This window comes from Hyperolius riggenbachi, chromosome 10 (assembly GCF_040937935.1).
Source record: "Hyperolius riggenbachi isolate aHypRig1 chromosome 10, aHypRig1.pri, whole genome shotgun sequence".
NCBI classification, from domain to species: domain Eukaryota; kingdom Metazoa; phylum Chordata; class Amphibia; order Anura; family Hyperoliidae; genus Hyperolius; species Hyperolius riggenbachi.
The window spans coordinates 40,215,163-40,238,427 of NC_090655.1; the positions used below are offsets into that span (position 1 = coordinate 40,215,163).

A 23,265-nucleotide genomic window follows, 5' to 3' on the forward strand; every position below is an offset into this window, starting at 1 on the left:
GTTGATCCAGGGATTTTATCTGATTGCCATCTGGAGTCAGGAAGGAATTTTTCCCATTTGGGGCTAATTGGACCATGCCTGGTGGGTTTTTTTTCGCCTTCCTCTGGATCAACAGGGGTATGTGGGGGACGGGCTGGAGTTGTACTTTGTACTGGTTGAACTCGATGGACGTATGTCTTTTTTCAGCCAAAATAACTATGTAACTATGTAACTATCAGTGGCCGCGTAACTAAGGAGTTTGGAGCCCCAGTGTGAGTTTTACATACCACTTTATTGATATGAAGCCCTAAACATGCCAAGGACAGCTGCAGCATCAGAGAGGTAAATTAACCACTTTACCACTGAAGAGTTTTTCCCCTTAGGCCTCTTTCACGCCAAGACGTTGCGTTTTAGGGGACGTTATGGTCGCATAAAGTGCCCCTAACGCAACGCATGGTGGTGTTGAAGTTGGACGTCAGATTGAGCCGAGTTATGCAAATCTTGGTGCGCTGTTTTCCTTCTATCTATACTGATAGAACAGCCGCTCCAGGATAGTGATGGGAAGTCCGGATCTTTTCAAGCATTCGGATGATTTGAATCGGATCATTGAAAAGATTTGGATCTTTGAACCGAATCATTTGAATAATTTTACTAGGGAAGCAGACTGGGGGAGAAATGACTAGCAGGACAGGACTTTCTCTGCACTGTACTTTCTGCATGTTCTTGTTTCTTCCAGACAGAAATCCACTGTGAACCGAATCGTTCATTGTGATGATCCGGATGATTCGACTCACAAAAAAGATCCGGATCAAATGAAAGATTCATTCATGATCCGGACAACACTAGGAGTCCAGGTTACGTCACCACAGTGCAGTGAATATTAATTAGCCATGTGGCTAGTCACTGAGCATGTGCAAGTAGTCTAACGCAGCTAAAGCCCAGTATAACGCACAGCATGCTGCATTTTCATTCAAAGTGTAGCGTTACAATGTAACGCAACGTGGGCACTGTGAGCAGCACATTGATTTTTCATTACTGTGAGTTGGGCTGCGTTACAGGCTGCTGTAACATGGGAATTTAACGTCCCACTGTGAAAGCAGCCTTATGGACCAAAGTAATTTTCCCATTTCAGCGCGCCTCCCTTTCATTCGCCAATACGTTTATCACTGCTTGTCACAATAAAATGATGTATACCTTGTTTTTTTGGCCACCAATTAGGCTTTTTTTGGGGGTGGTACATTTTTCTAAGAATTATTTTGTTCTACAGGCATTTTAACAAAAAAATAAGAAAAAGATGTAACAAATCATTATTTCTCAGTTTTTGGCCATTATAGTTTTAAAATAAAAGGTGCTACTGTGGATAAAAGCCACACATTTTATTTGCCCATTCGTCCCGGCTATTACAACATTTAAATTATATCTCTAGTACAATGTATGGCAACAATATTTTATTTGGAAATAAAGGTGTATTTTTTTTTTAGTTTTGTGTCCATCACTATTTACAAGCCACTTACAGTACGCATGGCGGAGAGTGCGGCCGCCATGCGTACTGCGCAGCCGCGGATCTTTGCGGCAGCCATCTTAAATGTGGCATAGGAGACGACCCGTGCTGTGGGGTCGGGTCGCAGCCTGGGGGGAATATAAAGGATACTTTTGAGGCGGAATAGAACGGAGGGCGCATTGGAACACACCTATGGATTCAAATATTAAACAGGTAAAGATCAAAATTACGATTTTTGACCTCGTAAGTCCTTTAAGCTAGCTATTTATGTAATTTTTTATGTCATTTTTTTCTTACATACAAATGTATTATTTTGGTAATTATGGGATAGTGGAGGAGGTAAGGGGTTCATTTTAATGGAGAATGTATGTATATTTATTGAATATAATGTGTTATTGTGTAATTTACTATTTGGCTACTACATGTCCCCCCCACCCCCAAAGTTTACTCCTCATGTGTACTGAACAGTACACAGAGGAAGTATTGCTTGTATTACTTTCACTTTAGTCAATGACCACGGGCATCTCATTGCTGCTGGTGATCATTGATCACAGGCACTTAGATCAGTGAATGGGAACTGTGTTCCTATTCACTGATCTGTCTACACATGTGCGGCAATGAGAACACATGTGGGAGCACGCAAAAGCACGCACGGAGGGCGATCAAGGTGGCAGACAAGCATCTCCATCCCTGTGCAGGAACTGAACTCCTGCAGAGCAGAGATATACTGCTGCAAACGTAGAAAGTGATTAAGAGTAAGAAATGGTTTGTTAACCATTTCAGCCCACGGGGATTTTTCACCTTATGCATCAGAGCAATTTTCACCTCCCATTCATTCGCTAATAACTTTATCACTACTTAGCACAATTTATTGATCTATATCTTGTTTTTTCCACCACTAATTAGGCTTTCTTTGGGTGGTACATTTTGCTAAGAATATGTATTTTATTTGCCCATTTGTCTCGGTTATGACATAATTTAAATTTTGTCCCTATCACAATGTATGGCGCCAATATTTTATTTGGAAATAAAGGTGCATTGTTTCCGTTTTGCGTCCATCACTATTTACAAGCTTATAATTTAAAAAATGTTCGTAGTGTACCCCCTTCACATGCATATTTAAAAAGTTCAGACCCATAGGTAACTATCTATGTTTTTTTTTTTTTTTAATTGATTACAATAAAAAAAAACAAAAAACAAATAGTTACCTAAGGGTCTGAACTTTTTACATATGCATGTGAAGGGGGTATACTACGAACATTTTTTAAATTATAAGCTTGTAAATAGTGATGGACGCAAAACTGAAAAAATGCACCTTTATTTTCATTAAAAATTTTATTTGGGTAATATTTTGGTGTTGGAAATAAACAGTTAATTTTGAAATATTATTATATGTTTAAAATTTAATGTAAATTGTATGTAGATGTAGTTTTACTATTTGGCCACAATATGGCCACCTTGAGTTTATGTTTTTCTCCTTGTGCTTCTCGATCACCGGAAGCACAAGGAGGACATGGAAACTTTTTTTTTTGCAGAAAGACTGAAGAGCTCTAGTAAGAGAGCTTCGTTTTTTTTGCTGGGGACACGGATCGGTGATCGAGAACCATGTTCCCGTTCACTGATCCCAGGGCTACCGGGGGACAGCACGGGGGCGGGAGCGCGCCACCGCAGCAGAGCAGCTGCCTGGATGTGAGGATCACGTCCAGGCGGCTGAAATGGTTAAAGAGGAACTGTCACAAAAATCTTAAAATTTAAAACACATACAAATAACAAGTACATTTCTCCCAGAGTAATATGAGCCATAAATTACTTTTCTCCTATGTTGCTGCCACTTACTGTAAGTAGTAGAAATCTGTAATTACCAACAGATTTTGGACTAGCCCATCTTTTCATAGGGGGGTTCTCAGGGTTTTCTTTATTTTTAAAAGCACTTAGTGAATGGCAGTTGCTCCGTCCAACTTCCAAAATAGTTTACAGCGAGCAGGGAGGCTGGCCAGCATCTTTGTATTAATCTTTTTCAGAGAATGTCTTTATAAAGAATAAAAGCCATGCTGAGAATCTCCTATGGAGTAGGTAGTCGGTAATGTCAGATTTCTACTACTTGCTGTGACAGCAACATAGGAGAGAAGTAATTTATGGGTCATTTTACCCTGGGAGAAATGTACTTCTTATTTGTATGTGTTTTAAATTTTAAGATTTTCGCTACAGTTTCTCATTTCCTTTCCTATTGTTTATAGGGCATTCCTCAAGCCAAATACTTTTTTGTTTTTGTTTTAATACTCTAATTCCCTATAAACTGAACAAGCCACGCCCACAAGTTTTCAGAGAGCCAAGGCACTTTCAGACAGTAGCAAGGGCTCATGGGAGCTCAGTCTGGGCAGGAGGAGGGGGAGGTATTTCTAGCCAGCGATTTCAGAGGCAGAGGGGAGGAGGGAGGAGGAGGGGGATTAGGTTTTTTGCTCAAGATAAGATAAGCCTGCCTCTGTGTAATGTTTACAAACAAATGGCTGCTGTCATTGTATCACAGGAATAAATAATCATAAACCTTTTGAAGCTGTTTGCAGCTAGATTTGCTGTGTAAACTATCTAAACTTTAGATAAGATATATAGACAAGTTACTTGTTGTAGTTAGTTTTTCATCTCGGATGCGCTTTAAGGATTACTACTATTCGTTGCACATATAGAGATGTTCATTACCAGCCTAGCAACAATGAAAAACTAATAAGATTGATAAAGGATGGCTCTCAAGTGGGCCCCTCTGGTCCAGAGACCCAGTTGTGGTCACAACCTCTCCATTCCCTATTGCTACGACCCCGATAAGAGAGTACTTTCTGTAATAGAGATAAAAGCAACATTTGAAGTTTAAAACAATGTTTTTGCCCTGAGTCCAGTTTTAAATATAACTCAAAACACTAAAAAACATTCGGCAGGAAAACTCTGGACAAAAGGGTGACCTTTGCCTTCGAAAGTCAAAGAAAGATTTCTGCTAAAAAAAAAAAAAGCGTTCTGAAAGGGCATCGCGGGGAGCCCTGACATCTCGGCAGCCTGCGCTCTCGCGCTTTCCCTGCTTCCATAATTATCTAAAATCCAAGGAGGAAAACAAAAGCAACATAAAAAACAACAACAACAAAAAACCTTTAGAATGAAGACATTTCATAAAGATAAGCCTGAATGTGCTTGTTCCAAATTGAATACAAGCCTGTTTGATTGCAGCAGGAGCCGTGTTCTCCTGCCCTCCCCACGATTGCCAAGACTATTTATTCACTTCACTGACTCTGGATAAACAATAAGTGATGGAGTGCATAAAAGTCATGAACAATTCCCCAGAGGTCAATTGCTACACGATCGCAAGACTTTGTATTACTTGAAAACAATAAAACTTTGCAGCCTGACGTCACCCTGATGGTCCCTTGCAGCCACCGGTGGGAGGATGCTTCCTAGGCGCCCCACTCTGCAGTGCGTCATGTTACATACATGATCATCAACGCGACGAACCCATCAGTAACACGCACCTGCCAGACGGATCCCTTCCCAAGTGAGATAAAAGTCCGCTCCTGCTTTTACTGTGTCTTTCTGCATTAAAATCACCTGCGCTAAAGTTAGCCAGCGGAGTTTAATACCAGCCTCACATTCCAGTTAATTAACTTTGCTCAGGTGATTGCAATTAAAAGGGATGGAGGGGAGGCGAGAGCGCATCTTTAGCTCGGTGTGGGAAGAGGTCAGACTGGCAGATTTTTAAATATTATATGCTTCATTTGCAGTCCTGGATTAGACACAGACTTGTGCATTTAATACAACATTATTTTAAATTAATTATGCATTAGAAAAGCTTTGAAAAAAAGAAAAACACACTGTACTTTCTGTTAAAGAGGACCTGAACTCAGAACTTCCTGCTGCTCTAAAAGATGAGCAACAGCATAAATAACCTTTAGGCTACTTTCGCAACAGGATGTTGCATTTTAGGGGACGTTATGGTCGCATAACATGCCCCTAACGCAACTCCTGGTGGTGCTGGATGTGGACGTCAGACTGAGCCGCGTTGTGCAGCTCACTCTGGCGTCCGTGATGTGTACTCTTGGACGCATGCGGCATCACGTGGTCCCGCCGGCCAATCGCCGCACAGAGCAACCGCTTCAGGAAGTAAACACTGCACGTCACTGAGTGCAGTGAATATTAATTAGCCATGTGGCTGGCCGAGGAGGAGGAGGGGAGACCTCGTCCTCCAACCCTACTGAGCATGTGCAAAGAGTCTAACGCGGAGTAGCCGCTTATAGCGTACAGCACGCAGCACTTTAACTTGACGTGCTGCGGTACACTGTAATGCAACGTGGGCACTGTGAACAGCCCATTGATTTTTCATTGCTGTGCGGTGGGCTGCGTTACAGGCTGCATTAACGTGCGCCTGTAACGTCTAACTACGTCTACAAATCTTGCAAATACATCTGCAATGTGTCTGCTTACTGCTGTCATGGAAGCAGACATAGGGTCAACATCCTGAGTTTACAAATTAGCTGCTCTGCTGCGACAGAGAAGATTCCTGAGCTGACACAGCTGAAGAGACCAAATTAAAATGTTGACTGGTCACAAATGAGGGGGAATTAGACACGCTAAACTCTCTAAATACATTCAGGATGCATTTCTCTCTATTTTCCCTGTCCTGTGCAAGAGTTCAGGTCCACTTTAAATAAAATGGGAGAATGCTTGCTGCAAAAATTATAGATCTAAAGACTCTATTCAGTGACCTACAACTGCCAGCTCAATCACATTCTATCTACTATCTGAAACATTTCTGTTAAAGGACGATTATTGCGAAAAATTGTAGGATTTAATATTGTTTTTGTTTGTATTTATTTTATATGTATACTGTATAGAAAAAATGTACATTTCTCCCAGAGGAAAATGCATTATAAATTACTTTTTTTTCTATATTGCCATCGTTATGCAGGAGAACAGAGGCGCCAAAAGGATAAAAGGAAGCTAAATGAGCTTAAAAACCAAATTCTTGGTAAATAGAGGAGGTAGTGGTGGACTTACCTCCTCCAAGTAGACACACAACGACTGTAGTAAACACAGTTAATATATTTTATTTATGGACTCCAAATATGCAACGCGTTTCGCAGGTTTGATCCCGCTTCATCAGGCAATAACAACGGAGCAATAGCATATGTGGTCAGTAGAAGAGCCAGGCACTTCTGTTCTCCTGCATAATATTGAGTCCACCCTGGGTGGAGGGTTTAACCCCCTTTTTCTCATCTACAGAGAGCGACTTCTTATTCCTGAGTGGGGTCAGGAAAATCTCCCCGCCTGCCTTTACAGTGGTTGTCTAATGGTAACCCTGGTTTGTGAGTATTAATATTTACTCTATCTAGTAACCATTTACCAGTACATATTACACTATTGGGGCTCTTGGTGTTCCTTGTTTTTTATATTGCCATCATGTACAGTAGGTAGTAAAAAGCGGACAGATGTGACAGATTGAGGACTTGTCCATTTCTTCATGGGGGGTAATCTAAGTATTACCTTTTATTCTTTAAAAAGGCACTTCCTGAAAAGGATCTGTGCAAAGATGTCAGCCAGCTTCTCTGCTTGTTTGCACACTCTTTTGGTAGCTGAACTGAGCAACTGCTGTTCAGTAAGTGCTTTTGTAAATAAAGAAATAACTGAGAATCCCCCATGAGGAAATGGACTAGCTTTACTTGTCTTGCCGGTTATAGTAGAGTATTCATATATTTGGATCTACATCAGAGGGCAAAGCAATTCTCAATAGTCATGTCTAGGAGAACTAATGGAGAAGCAGGTGATTTGTTTGATCAACTAATAGACTTGCGAAGCTCTGATTTGCTGTGATCACATCCTGCTTTAGCACATGATCATGACTAGCAAATCAGCGACTTGCATATCTATGACCTGATGAAACTGATCACATGCTTCTGCATGAGTTCTCCTAGACACGACTGTCACGATTCTTATTTGGTAATAAGACCCTTTGGCAGATAAGATCACCTTTGCAGTAGAATGATGGTGCACAGAAAAGTTTAACTTGCTTTCAATTAGCCCAATCCCTCGTACAACCAGATACGGTGAGGCCAGAATGGCTCAGCGCGAATCTGTTCCCTTAGAGGTCAGCATTTGGAATCCTCAGCAGCACCAGCCATCACTGCCTGTTTCTTTAAAGAAACCTGTACTGAAAAAAAGATCCCCTGGGGGGTACTCACCTCAGTAGGGGGAAGCCTCTGGACCCTATCGAGGCTTCCCCCGTCCTCCTCTGTCCCACGGCAGTCTCGCTGCAGCCCCCGGAACGCACAAGGGACAAATCCGACAGCCTGTGCAATATTTACCTTTCCAGGCTCCAGCGGGGGCGCTGTTGCAGCTCTTGTGACGGAGATAGGCGAAAATAGCCAATCTCCGTCGAGTCCGCTCTACTGCACAGGCGCAGGAGACTTGCGCCTGCGCAGTAGAGCGGCCCGACGGAGATCAGCTATTTTCGCCTATCTCCGTGGGAAGAGCGGATACTGCGCCTGGAGCCAAAAGGTAAATATTTACATCACCGCCGCTCTGGGAGGATTTTCTCTGCCGCCGAGGGACCGAGGAGGACGGGGGAACCTAAATAGGATCCGGAGGCTTCCCTAACCTGAGGTGAGTACCCCCCAGGGGAGGTTTTTTCATGACAGATTTTCTTTAATAATCCTATAATAATTCTAACATTTGTATAGCGCTTTTTCTGCTGTTGGACTCAAAGCGCTCAAGAGCTGCAGCCACTAAGGGCGCGCTTAAGGGGCTATCTTGCAATGTTAGGAAGTCTTGCCCAAGGACTTCTTACTGAATAGGTACTGACCCTATTCAGGATTCAAACCTTGCTCTCCCTATCATAAAGAACTGGGCCATCAATGCAGAACCTTCGCCCCCCTCTGTCCCCGCCCCCTTCAATGTCTCCTTAGGTATAACAGATGATTGCCAAGAGCGACTGGTGGTGCCGTAGTATGGCAGTCTCGGCTCTTGGCTCTCGGACATTTTCCCCCCTTACTCTCATTCATCTACCCCCCCCCTCCTTCCCTTCCAGAACCTGTATGAGGTAAAACCAATTCTGGGGTACAGGCTCCCCCCCACCCTTTTGTACTTGGCGAAATAAATTATTCTGATACCATGCACAAACTATCATTCCCACACACTATTAACAGGTGCTAACACTTTGTCTACTCTATAACTATGGGGGACATATCATCATGACACCAATCTATTTCTATACTAAGAGCTTTGCATATTGTAAGATGAACCTTGAGTCTTTTTTGTTGTTGTAGAGAGAGAGGATGCCATCAGTGGATAAAGCTTGCTGCAATATAATATATTAAAACAAAGAAAAAAAATGTATTGCTTTTAGAAAGACCTGTGATATTATGTTCTGTATTCACAGAGCAAGCGGTACAGAAAAAAGCTGATCCAGCCTGCATGTTGTGCGCACAGCTCTTACCACCATTCTTACCACCCCTATTCTTCATCACCACCAGCAAGACAATAATGACAAATGCTTAACGTAGATGGTACAAGTTCTACATATAAATTCCTATACATGTTCTAATGTGCTCTGTCTAACTGCAGCCTTTCCTAGTTGCACAGTGGCTGTATTATCTCTGTTATATGATCTAATATTCTTTCCTCGTCCGGCTCTGTCGGGCTCAGGCACTCAGGCTGGAATGTGCAGCTCTGCTTGTGATTGGATAGAAGCTATACACACCCTCTCCAGGCCCCCTGCAAGCTCTGTATGAGTCACAGACTGAGCTTATCTGAGCCTATCACATGCTATGTCTTTTGTTTGTAAACACTGCCTAATGCTGGGCATAGACGAGTCGACCCGGCGGCTCGATTAGCCGCCAGATTGACTGCCACCGCGTCCCCGTGGGTGGCCGGATCAATTCCCGCTAATCCCAGCGGGCGCTCCTCATCTTCCGCTATTGTCCACCCGCAGGGATCGAGCGGGGAATCTATCCGGCGGGTCATTGGACCTGTCGGATATTATCAATCAAGCCATCAGCGGCTTCATTGATAAGGAGGTGTCGACCCGTCTATGCCGAGCATAAAACTGGCAATTACAAGCCAGGATTGCAGCAGGGAGAGGCAGAAACAGCACAGAGGGGCCCAGGAGAACATAATGAATAGAATGGTATGCTTTTTATTGCAAGAATTTTAGAGTACAGATTATCTTTAAGGGGAAAAAAAGGCAAATTACAGCCCGTCTCCAGGAAAATGTACATTTACTGTACTGAAATCCTAATTTGTTAATATAACAACAATGGTAAGATTTACATCTCAAGAGCCTATAGGTACCTGAGGATGTAAATTCAGCAGATGTCACACTCTAGTTCATGCTACCTTTATACTGAAAAACAGAAATAAATGATGTGCTCAAATAATCACATTTTTAAGCAGGGCTGTGTAGTTTGAGTCGAGAAGTCAAGGACGGATTTTTGGAAAGGCCACCAAGGCAAGGGCCTTGAGCGGCTGCAGCCCAAGGGAGCATCTGGACATAAAATAGGGGTTGCTACATATGAAAGAAAAAGCTGCAAATGGGGAGCAAAACATGAAAAAGGAAGCTGATGTTCAAGTGAGTTGTGCATGAAAGAGAGGGGTCTGCAGTATGGGTATGATACATATGGATGAGGGAGTGGCACATGTAGTAGAAGGGGTGCTGCTGCAATTGGAAGTGAAGCCCCAATATACTTGGCCTAGTGACAAAAAAAGTATAAATCCGACGTTGGTTGGAGCCGGAGCAATTTTTGGGTACCTGGAGTTGGAGTCGGAGGTTTCATAAACTGAGGAGTCGGAGGTGGAAGATTGTTGTACCCAATCCTTAGGGCTGTGGAGATGGAGTCGAGGAGAAATTATGGGTACCTGGAGTCTGAGTTGGTGGTTTCATAAACTAAGGAGTCTGATTTGGAGTGTACAAATTGATTCAACTCTTTGTTAAGGGGAGGGGGGGGGGGGGGGCTGGAAGATAGTGAAGTGAAGCTGCCTGCAAACAAAAAAAATACTAGATGCTCCCCTACGTAGAGGGAAGGTTCTGGATCTCAAAGAGACTTTCTGGTCCTCTCTCTGTGCCCTTGGTCCACTGCTGTCCCCCATTATCTTTATTCAACCAACTGGTTGAATAAGCCTTGTGAAGGCTTAATTCCGAAGAAGAGCAGGAGTCTATGCCTATGCCAGAGTCCGAGCTTGTGCATGTGCAGTACAGATGCGGCCATCTTTGGAAGCACTTGGTGATGTGAGTGCTTACAAAGCCTTCTGAGCAGTCCAGAAGGCACATCATTTCAATGGAGGACAAGAGGACATAGCGAGGAATGGAAAATCGCACCTATTATACATTTCAGAATATAAATCAGGGTGGGGAAACAAAGAGAACAGATTTTTACAATGGACCAACACTGACTAAATTATTTAAAAATGGATATTGTAAAAAAAAAAAAAAAAAAAAAAAAGCAATTGTACACTACATTATATAGTACAGTTCCTCTTTAACAAATGAAACGGCAGCCCTATAATGAAAGCACAGATTCCATGTATAGATCACTCATCAACTCCCATCTAGAATACGGTATAAAGGTTAGGGCTCTGTACCGTACGAAGGATGTAGGAGATTTGGAGAGTTGACTTTGATAGATACATGACATGTCTAAACCTGCTATGTAAAATTAAAACTCAAATCCTTTGGCCGCACAACATGAAGATAAAATTCACTGGAGAAGACCTTGATGTTGGGTAAAACTAAGAAAAAAAGGAAACTGAGGAGAAGAGGCTAAGAAGGTTTGACAGCACTAGTGAAGCCATTAACGTGCCCTTGCAAGACCTCAAATAAGCACTGGCGGAGAGACAGGCTTGTAGTGATAAAGTCTGTGAGGTCTCAGGAAGCACTTCTGAAGAAAAAGGGACAACAATGTCTTAGTCCTTTACTGGTCATTTAGTAGTGGAAAGCCATTAGACAGTCAATGTGTCTTCACATGTGGACAATGGAAGATCTTCAGTGTGAAAATAGTGGAACTATTTGGCCAAACAGCCGCAAACAAATAGCCCAAAAGGTAAAAAAAACCCCGAAGAACTGTACACATGCCATTTACGTAACAACGCCGACCTCCCAGCACAGGTATAAAAATAAATCCTAGCTTAAAATAATACACATCCAAAAAAGAATTCCTCAGTTCACGTTACCAAGCACATTTACTCCCTGTTCGGTCGCTGGGCAGTCACATTCAATCACATCTCTTTAGGCCTAACTACGAGGCACTATCAGAACAGATTTTATGCTATGTTCAATTAGCACACAGGAAGCCGGCATGCAGCCATAATGTGTAGGAATCTATGACGTGACATTCACATGCTGGCAGTTCCCTGATAGGTTTAATTAACCCCTTCACAGCAAAACATGCCCTTTGAGTTGGCTGTGCCTGTACTTATCCACATTGCGCATTCGTCAGTCTGCACGAGAAGCTTTACGTCCCGATGTGTGCATTACTGCTGGTGGAAAATGTTATTCCTTAATGAGAACCTGTCATGACAGAAATATGGAAATTGCCATGGCTGACGTTATTTCTAGACACTGCAGGTTACCTGGTTGTCGGGATCTTCTTATAGCTCCGGTACTAAGCCACTGATATAAATCATGTAAGATGTCCATGGTATCACAAGACTCATCCTGCAAGCTTATCCTGGGTCACTTACTAACTGACTGAGCGCTGAAGCTATGCAATCTACATGACAGTCATAGGATGGAAGACTACTGAGGGAAAAGGCAGCTCAGGTTTCACTTAAAGAGACACTGAAGCGGAAAAAAATGATGATATAAGGAATTGATTGTGTAGTATGGATATTTACTAGAACATTAGTAGCAAAGAAAATATTCTCATATTTTTATTTTTCAGTTATATAGTTGTTTTTTTGTGCAACATTGCATCATTCTCTAATATTTGCAGTTTACACTACTCAGCATTCTAAATGATTTTACAGAGCAGGCTAGTGAACTGTTCTCTGCAGGAAAAAAAACTATACAGTGCCAGACACTTGAGATAATAAGCTTCAGAAGACAGAGCTCTCTGCGACTTTGAAAGTTGTGAAGCTCAATGGCTTTTTCGCATAGATAACAACTGGAGTTTCTTAACTCTTCCTGTACTGGAAACAATATTAGACTCATGTCTCTGCTCCTAATGTTTTATTTTTTAGCTGTACTCCACATACAAATCATCATATAATATTTTTTTTCTCTTTAAATAAAAATAGAAAGTGAAAAGTATTTATGGGAAAAAAAGCAATTTGAGAAAAAAATACAAATGAAGAAAGTAAAAATGTGTTCCACAGTGGATTGGTATTTGATATTGGATGGTTGGATGGGATAGGATGGAACGAACATAATAGATGGGGATGCATAGGTAGATGGAATGGTGGATGGATGGGATGGAATAGAATAGTTAGACAAATGAAATGGTTGAGAGAAAATGATGATTGAAATAATTGATGGATGAAACGGGATGGTTCGGTGGTATGGAAGGATGAATGAAGAGAAGACTGGGTTGGAAGGAATGGAATAGTTAGACAGATGGAATGGTTAGCATGGAAGAAGGGATGAAGAGTATTCTGGAATGGATAAGATGGGATGGTTCGACAGATGGAATAGTTAAGATGGAAGAATGAAGACTACTTGCACCGAAGGAGGGAACAGGCATACATATGACATGTCAGAAAGGCAGACGTACACTGTGGGCGGAAGCAGGACAGACAGGCAGAACTGCAGTGTGGGAGGGAGCAGGGCAGATAGACAAGATGACATGGGCAGGCAGACCTGCAGTGTGGGTGGTAGCAGGACAGATGGGAAGACATGGACAGACAGGCAGACCTGCAGTGTGGGAGGGAGCAGGGCAGATAGACAAGATGACATGGGCAGGCAGACCTGCAGTGTGGGTGGTAGCAGGACAGATGGGAAGACATGGACAGACAGGCAGACCTGCAGTGTGGGAGGGAGCAGGACAGATGGGAAGACATGGACAGACAGGCAGACCTGCAGTGTGGGAGGGAGCAGGACAGATGACAAATGAGAAGGCATGGACAGACAGACAGACCAGCACTGTGGGCGGGAGCAGGACAGATGAGAATACACCAGTAGACAGGCAGACCTGCATTGTGGGAGGCAAAAGACGTGAGTACACCGTGTTTAGCTTAATTTTCTGGCAGTTATTCACAGATAGCCTTTATCATTCCATTGTTTGAAGCCATCTCACACCACGACAGCACATGATTTTCTGCACGTTAACTTTTACAAAACTCTGAAAATACTCATAATTATCTCCATTATGTATGGCGATGACATACCCTTATCTAGCCAGTAAAGTTTTATAGACACAACAGTGCAGCAGCAGCATGATCAGAGGTACAATCAGTATCTGACATGATCACTGTGCTGCTTCTGGAACTATCAAATATTAGTTTGTGTACACAAACCGCTCAGTGTTGGGAGGTTATGGGCATAAAGCAGGAGAACAGCTAAATAAGAAAAACAAATTATGTGTGAAACTCACTAATTATCTTTCCAGACACAGTATTGCTAAAGGGTGATTGAGATTTTCCACATGACATGGTCATTTTCTATGTGGATTTAATGACATGTATTCCTGTGTACCAGTTACACATTGAGGAAAAACACATGCAAGATCTAATTCCCCCCCTAAATTAAGCTATAGCTTAGGTCCATCCTTGCTGGAGTCACTTTCAACACTTGCCCCAATAATGGGTTTATTTTAAGCCTTGCACATATATGTTCAATTGATGCCACCCTTAACAATCCTTGCTTGATTTCTAGGCAACAATGCAGGGAATGAGCGCTGTAAAGACACCCTGCTTGGCTATAGCTGAGCAGTTTCTGCAGTTCTATGGAGAGGAGAGGAACTACAAATCATAGGACCCATCAATACAACTTATGCCCCACCCAAGTTCACACCCTATTTCCTGTGTCCCTTTGGTGACAGTCTGAAGGCCTATCTGCCGGGGTCATGCAAGTGTGGCCATTATGATTGGGTCAATCAGAGAATGAAGAGTCAACTCGGAAGCATTTGGCCAAAGGATGTAAAAAATTACCACGTGCGGCAAGGCAAGGGCAGCAGCCAGCACACCTGATGTAACAGGAAGGCCTGCATCTGTTCTGGGATTTAAGAATTCAGCGAGTGGTGGAGTTTAGGGCATCAGAATTTCTCCCAAGAAGGCTCCCAAGAATGTAAATCCGCTTGGAGATGAGGAGGCTCTGGATCCTATAGACTCTATAGTATAGAGCCTCCCCTCTCCTTAAGTAAGCATCATAGCCTTGCTATTTAAAGATACTTACCTAAGGAGAGGGAAAGCTCTGGGACCTATAGAGCATTCCCATTCCTCTCCTTGTCCCGTCATTCCTGCACTGGCTGCCTTGTTAGCAGTTTCCGACCAATATCTTCCACTGCAGGTGGGCTTCGGAAGTCTTAAGGAGCACTCGGGCTCCTGAAAACAGACCGCTCCACACTGCGCATATGTAGAACGGAACCGCCCGTGTTCGGGAGCATTCAGAGTGCTGAAGACCTCAGAAGCCTCCTGCAGCAGACGATTTGAATGGAGGAGCCTGCAGGGAAATGAGAGGATGAGGAGAGGAACTGGAGGGAAGAAGAGGCTTTATAGGATCTAGAGATATCCCTCTCAAGTATCTAATTTTTTTTTTTTTTGGGGGGGGGGGGGGGTTGGCATCAGATTCCCTTTAATAGAACTATGCACCCCGTGTGTATACTAATTTCACCCACATTCAGGCCTGGGAGCCACAGGGAGCGATTTTGCAGTGCTCGCTGTGTGCTGGCGATCTACAAAGCGCTATATCAGTCTCTATGAGGGTGGTCCCACTCACAGAGTTCAGTTGTGGAGCAATCCCAGAGCGATCGCATCGGTAGCTGCAGAGCCAGATTGCTATAACTACAGGGATTGACGTAAAATTGCGGCACTTCCATGATTCGGTAAATCATGGGTGCTTGGCGTTTTCCCACAAGGTGCACAGTGGGTCCCCAGCCTTACCCATATTATGCTCTGTAAGATGACGGCACATTATAAATTTAATTACAGTAATTATTGATGCCACACATTAACAGACGTAGACAGATAAGATAGGATGATTCAAATACCTGAGCATTGGCTGCTTGGGAAAGGCCGGCTGCTCGCTGTTCTGGTTTTGGGACGGTTGTCTTGTCACTTGCTTGTAAATATTCCTGGCTGTCACGCCGATCCATAACACTGTACACAGGCTGGAATAATGCAAGACGATGCCAACCTAGAGCAAACACAGAGAGAAGGCAATAAGGCAATTACTTCTACATACTTCTGAATGATAATACACACAGTTCCATTATCATCATTCAGGGCACCAGCACACACTCTCCTTAAGCACCATTACAAGAAGTCTCAAAGGTGCCATTGACTCAATTACCTTACTCCTTTTAGAAAAATGATATCACCCTATAACACATTCTACTAGCATCTAGATCATCTAGATTTAGATAACCAATGCATTTGTGGCCTAGCAACAGTCAAAGACTTCATCAGGGTTATTTAATAAGGTAAAGAGCAGCATCCAAAGTAAAGGAACCCATAGCAAGAAATTATCTTTAATTGTCCTATTAAAGATCTGCTGAGGAAGGAGGGATTTGATTGGCTGCTGCAGAAACTCTGGCAATGCTCTCTGCTGCCTTATTGAATTGTATTCTGAAGCCGTTGATATAAAAAAAACTATGCTATACTCATAGCAGGTACCAAAGCCATTATCCTTCAATTTTAAATGACAAAATTTTATTCTAGGAAGAACAACATTGGCCTCCAGTACATATCGTTGGTATTTACTGTATTAGGCTCACCCTGCTTTACAGGCAGCAGCTGCGATGAGGGCAGGTTGTACTTGGATGTGATAAACATATGGTAGTGGGGGGGGGGGGAGTCTTAGGGTTAGGCACCACCAGGGGGTGGTTAAGGTTAGGCACCACCAGGGGGGGTGGTTAGGGTTAGGCACCACCAGGGGGGTGGTTAGGGTTAGGCACCACCAGGGGGGTGGTTAGGGTTAGGCACCAGCAGGGGGGTGGTTAGGGTTAGGCACCACCAGGTGGGTCTTCAGGTTAGGCACCACCAGGGGGGTGGTTAGGGTTAGGCACCACCAGGGGGGGTTTAGGGGTTAGGGATAGGTACAGAGAGGGTTCTGTGTGTTAACGCTAAATAACAATAAGGCTTTAACGCTAAATAACAATAAGGCTTTAACGTTAAATAGCAATAAGCGGCAAACGGATTAGCGGCAACACTGCGTGCCATTATTCGCAGGCGCCATTTTCAGATGGATCCATATTTTTCCCCAGAGTATAATGCACTATAAATTACTTTATAAAAATGAAGACAAAAAAGCTGCCTAACACTGCTGCAAAATTTGCTTGCAGTTTATCAATTTATTTATTTATTTTAAGTACTTATATAGCGCCAACATATTACGCTGCGCTGTACAGAGTATATTGTCTTGTCATTAACCGTCCTTCGGAGAAACTCACAGTCTAATCTCTGCTATAGACCTAAATGTATCTATGTATTGTGTGGTGTATGTATGGTATTCTAGGGCCAATTTAGGTGGACGTAGTAGCTGGACAGTGGGCTCTGGCACTGAAGAGCCTGACGGCTGTTACCAGCCACAGGGTGCTTCCTCTGAGGATATGTACTAGAAATGACTTTTACCAGACATCTAAATCCACACAACTGTGTAAATAGGTGGGTTCATACATGCAGACATCTAAAAAGGGCGCTGGGAAATTTGGGCGCAGGGTGGAGTCAAGAAGTGGCTCACCCTGCTGTGGCAAATTTCCCGTTGGTGTTAATTACTATTCCCCCTCCAAGGTGCAATACAGTGTAAGATCCAATTCGGCTTTTAGTTATTGCTGGAGGTCAAATTGTCCTGTTTTTATTGTAATTTTGGTTCCGTCTGTTGCCAGCGTCCAAATGACTCACTGAGCACTGCTATAGATGCAATTTACATTACGGCCTATGGCGGCGCCCAAATGTCCTCGGCCAAACAGCGTCCTTTCGACCTGATTCACTCATACACATTATAGCAATACCGAGGTAAGGCATTTGAGGGTGGTTAAGAAAAAGCACCATACAGAATCAAGGCTGTGGCAGCCACCCTCAACTGAGCATCTGTGTACAGGACTATGGAGCGCGCTGTGAAGACACTACGCTACATCGGCTTATTCTATTCTATTGAAAAAAATGCATGGAAATGCATGCTTCATAATCTAGGATGTTTCCGGATGTGTTATCGTGCAGCCCAGCCCATGGGAACGCACATTGTAGTGTGAATGGTGACATGATCGTTTATACACTTTCATGCTAGCTGCGTTGTGTGATGTGTTGCGTCACTATGTGCGGTAAATCATGATGGACAGCGTCACACAAGTGTGAATAATCCCTAATAGAATTAAAGAGACACTGAAGTGAAAAAAAAATATAATATAATGAATTGGTTGGGTACTATGAATAATTACTAGAAGATTAGCAGCAAAGAAAATATTCTCATATTTTTATTTTCAGGTATATAGTGTTTTCTAACATTGCATCATTCTCTGATATGTGCAGATTACTCAGCATTCAAAATGATTCTTTCAGAGCAGTCTGTGAACTAATGACCTCTCCTCTAGTAGATAAAAAGAAAACTGTTCACTTATAGTTGAGATAATAAAAGTCAGAAGACAGCCCTCTCCACGACTTTGAAAGTCGTAGAGATTAATGGCTTTTTTGCATAGAGATAACAACTGTAGTTTCTTAACTCTTCCTGTACTGGAAACAATTACACTGATGTATCTGATCTTAATGTTTTATTTCTTAGCTGTGCTACACATACAAATCATAATATCATAATTTTTTTTCCGCTTCAGTGTCTCTTTAACCTCCTTAGCGGTAACCCCGTGTGTGACACGGGGTAAGCCGCCGGAGGGTGCCGCTCAGGCCCTGCTGGGCCGATTTACTTAATTTTTTTTTTGCTGGACGCAGCTAGCACTTTGCTAGCTGCGCCAGCACCCCGATCGCCGCCGCCGCGCGCCCGATCGCCGCTATCCGGTGCGGCGCGCGGGCCCCCCCCAGACCCCGAGCGCTGCCTGGCCAATCAGTGCCAGGCAGCGCCGAGGGGTGGATCGGGTCTCCCAATGACGTCCCGACGTCGCTGACGTCGGTGACGTCATTCCGCCCCGTCGCCATGGCGACGGGGGAAGCCCTCCAGGAAATCCCGTTCTTTGAACGGGATTTCCTGATCGCCTATCGCCGGAGGCGATCGGCGGGGCTGGGGGGATGCCGCTGAGCAGCGGCTATCATGTAGCGAGCCCTCGGCTCGCTACATGATTTAAAAAAAAAATAATTTAAAAAAAACTGCTGCGCTGCCCCCTGGCGGTATTTTTCATACCGCCAAGGGGGTTAAAGCACAGGAATGCACTAGTGTGTTGCCTATCTCTAGAAACAGGAGAATGTAGTGTTAAAGACAATATAAACTCTAAAAACAGCTTTTTGTTGGTGCTAACCATTCCAGCACTAGCTTAGAAGTCTCACACTTCTCGCAGCGGCATGTTTTCACAAGCTGTCAAACATGGACAAGTGACCAGAGCACTGCTTCTATTTCCGCTATTCCTGAACTTGGATAGTTCATGTAAACTTAATCTGAACAATCACAGTATTTTCTTTATAAACAGTTTAGAGAATGAACTGCCTCGGTGTTGCTGTCTTTACAGTAAGGCTGGACAAGGGCTGCTTAAAGAGGAACGCCAGTGAAAAGAATATAATAAAAAAGTGCTTCATATTTACAATAATGATGTATACATTAATTAGTCGGTGTTTTCCCATTGTAAAATCTTTACTCTCCCTCTCCCTAATTTACATTCTGACATTTATCACATAGTGACATTTTTACTGCTGGCAGGTGATGTCACTGGAAGGAGATGATGCTTGATTTTTTTGCAGTTGTAAACAGCTGTTATTTCCCACAATGCAACAAGGCTCCCACAGTGTGATGTCAGTACCTCAGTGCTGTGAGACGCTGACATCACACTGTGGGAGGGGTTTCACCACAATATCAGCCATACAGCGCCCCTTGATGATCCGTTTGAGAAAATGAATAGATTTCTCATGTAAAAGGAGGTATCAGCTACTGATTGGGATGAAGGATTCTCAGTTATGGTTTCTATTTGAGGACTGGTTCACGCCAAACCCTTTTCTCCTACTAAGTAGAGAAGTGTTAGGCATTGGTTCCTGCCCTTTCATCATGGCGTCACATTTTTAGCCCATAGGAGGGACACGGTACTACTGGAATGTAGCTGTGTCGGATGCTGCATTTAGCGTTCAAGACAAGATAATGGGATCTACTGCAGCATTTACGGGGTCAATGTAAAAAGCTATCACCATCATTTAAAAAAAGTTCCCATTCATTTTAATGGAACTGCGATATATTACTCTCAAACAACACTTTCTACGGCTGCCAAAAATGCCACATTTATTGCCGTCTGCACCAGCCCTTACTGAACAATCCCTGGCGGTTTCCCCTTCTGCCACACACCCTGCTGCAGCATGTACCCATAGCATAAAGGCATCAAACGTGGCATGTAATGTAACAAACTACCCAAAGTAAGGATACTGGCTTGAGACGGGATTTAAACCCTACGTTAAAGGCAGCACTATTAACCCTCTTAAAGGACCACTATCGCGAAAAATTAAAAAATTGAAAATACATGTAAACACATACAAAGAAGAAGTATGTTTCTTTTGGATTAATATGAGTCATAAATTGATTTTCTCCTATTTTGCTTTCACTTACAGTAGGTAGTAGAAATCTGACATTACCGACAGGTTTTGGACTAGTCCATCTCTCTATAGGGGATTCTCAGCTTGGCCTTTATTCTTTATAAAGATACTCCTTGAAAAGGATTTATACAAAGATACTGGCCAGCCTCCCTGGTCGCTGTACACTTTTTTTTTGATAGACGGACGGAGCAACTGCCATTCACTAAGTGCTTTTGAAAATAAAGAAAACCCTGAGAATCTCCCATGAAGAGATGGGCTATTCCAAAACCTGTCGGTAATGTCAGATTTCTACTACCTACTGTAAGTGACAGCAACATAGGAGAAAAGTAATTTATGGCTCATTTTACTCTGGAAGAAATGTACTTCTTATTTGTATATGTTTACATGCATTTTACATTTTACAATTTTTGAGATAGTGGTCCTTTAAGGACCAAGCCAATTTTCATACTTCTGCAATGCCTTTGCTTAACCGGTTCCGGACCGACCAAAATCTATGTCTTTCATATGACTGCGCGGATCTGTCAGGACGTATATTTCAACACTCGTAACCACGAGGTTCCGCTGCTTCAGCCGATCGAGACGCTGTCTCCCCGCCACAGATCACTCGCCCTGACGGCAGAGCTGTGTGAACCGGTTAGGAGGCGATTTCATTGGCTCCTGACCCTGTCATCTCATTGGCTTACATTGATGGACAGGGTCAGGAAACCAATGAAAGCGGCTCCTGACCTGCTCGCACAGCTCTGCCATCACAGGGACAGCAGAGAGTGGGACCTGCAGTGGGGACAGAACGGTGTGACCGGCAGGGGTGGCGGATGATTGCAGCGACTCGACGTTAAGCACTGTTTTACCGTGCCAGCAGTGAAAATAATGTAATAAAAAAGTGCTTCATTTTTACAATAATTATGTATAAATGATTTAGTCAGTGTTTGCCCATTGTAAAAGCTTTTAAATCCATGATTTACATTCTGACAATTATTACATGTTGACATTTTTACTGTTGGCAGGTGATGTAGCTGCTGCATGCTTTTTTGGCAGTTGGAAACAGCTGTAAACAGCTATTTCCCACAATGCAACAAGGTTCACAGACAGGAAACTGCCAGGAGTACCATGGTCCTCAGAGTTTCTTGTGGGAAGGGTTTCACCACAATATCAGTCATACAGCACCCCATGATGGTCTGTTTGTGAAAAGGAATAGATGTAAAAGGGGGTATCAGCTACTGATTGGGATAAAGTTGAATTCTTGGTCGGAGTTTCTCTTTAAGGGAGCAGAGACTGCTGGTACGGAAGTAGTTAAGTTGAAAGATCTCAATTTTTAGTCCACCCAAACACATTTAGTTTTGTTTTCTTTCAGGACAAATAAAGCTTTCTTTTGATATAATTTAATTGTAAGAAATCTGAAACTTGCTTGCTTTTTTTAAGGGAAAATGTGCATAAAAAAATTAAAAACAAATTCTGATTTTTATTTCAACCAAAAATATGTAAATATCTAAAATTACAGCGGTAACACTTTCAGAAACTGATTGATCCATGTTTTCTAAGCAGAAATGTCAAACTTAAGATTTTTTTAAAATTTTTTTTTAAGTACTTTGCAGGGGCACTAAATAGAGGTGAAAATTAAGCTTTTAAGAGAGTTCAATTGATAATTATGCAATCCTAGTGATCAGATGATCAGGAGCCAATCAAAATCACTCTTCATTCATTCCAGAAGGTGTCAGCTGTCAAAGCACGCAAGAATTTTGTAGTAAAAATCTACTATGTGTCAGCAACTAGTATTCATATAAGTAGAGATGTAGCAAACGGTTCGCTGGCGAACGTTTGCAGGCAAACTTTGGTGGTTTGCGTTCGCCTAGGGCAGCGCTGTCCAACTGGCGGCCCGCGGGCCACCTGCTGCGGCCCGCTCGTCTCCCTGGGATGCAGGCATGGCTTGCGCTATGGGCGTCATGCCTGCTCCCTCTTATAGTGGCCTCTCCTGTGTCCCCGCTGCCGCTGCCCCACAGCTCAGACCTCAGATCGCGGTGACTGAGGTAAACAGAGTTCGCCTGGTACCCGCATAGACGAGTACGTCACATGCGGAAGTGACATCATTAGTCACTTCCGCATGTGACGTTCAGCCGCGCGGGTGCCATGCGCACTCTGCTTGCTTCAGTCGCCGCGATCTGTGAGGTCTGAGCTGTGGGGCAGCGGGGACACAGGAGAGAGAGGTAACGGGCGCTGGACACCTCGCTATCTAAGTGGTGGGGGCACCTGTCACTATCTAGCTGGGGGGCACCTGTCACTATCTAGCTGGGGGGGCACCTGTCACTATCTAGCTGGGGGGGGGGCACCTGTCACTATCTAAAGTTGAAGAGAAATCGAGAGCCCAATATGGTGTAGTATGTCAAAATTGATTGGATAAATGAAACAGTGAGATGGTAATACTCACAAACACGGGTTACCACCTAGGTAACCACTCATTAGGCAGGTGAGGAGATTAGACCTGTCCTCACTCAGGATTAAGAAGTCGCTCTCTGTAGATAGGAAGAAAGGGGGTAGATCACCCCTCCACCTGGGGTGGACTCAAATATATTGGTAGGTGAACAGAGGCGCCTTTTATCCTTCTGTCACTATCTAGCTGTGGGGGCACCTGTCACTATCTAGCTGGGGGGGCACCTGTCACTATCCAGCTGGGAGGGCACCTGTCACTATCCAGCTGGGAGGGCACCTGTCACTATCTAGCTGGGGGGGGGGGCACCTGTCACTATCTAGCTGGGGGGGGGGCACCTGTCACTATCTAGCTGGGGGGGCACCTGTCACTATCTAGCTGGGGGGGGGCACCTGTCACTATCTAGCTGGGGGGGCACCTGTCACTATCTAGCTGGGGGGGGGGGGGCACCTGTCACTATCTAGCTGGGGGGACACCTGTCACTATCTAGCTGGGGGGGGCACCTGTC

General features: G+C 43.6%; 1 protein-coding gene across 11 annotated transcripts in view; it reads right to left on the reverse strand.

Annotated features, from left to right (window-relative positions):
- Positions 1–23,265, reverse strand: part of ADGRA1 (adhesion G protein-coupled receptor A1) — a 1,508,265-nt gene that overhangs the window by 179,968 nt on the left and 1,305,032 nt on the right. For all 11 annotated transcript variants that reach the window (XR_011024437.1, XR_011024435.1, XR_011024438.1 and 8 more), the window contains one exon: positions 15,649–15,794. Coding sequence is in view for 2 of the 11 variants with exons in the window: in XM_068257544.1 (XP_068113645.1) it covers positions 15,649–15,794 (146 nt within the window). In the remaining 9 variants the exon portion in view is untranslated. The remainder of the gene's footprint in view (positions 1–15,648; positions 15,795–23,265) is intronic.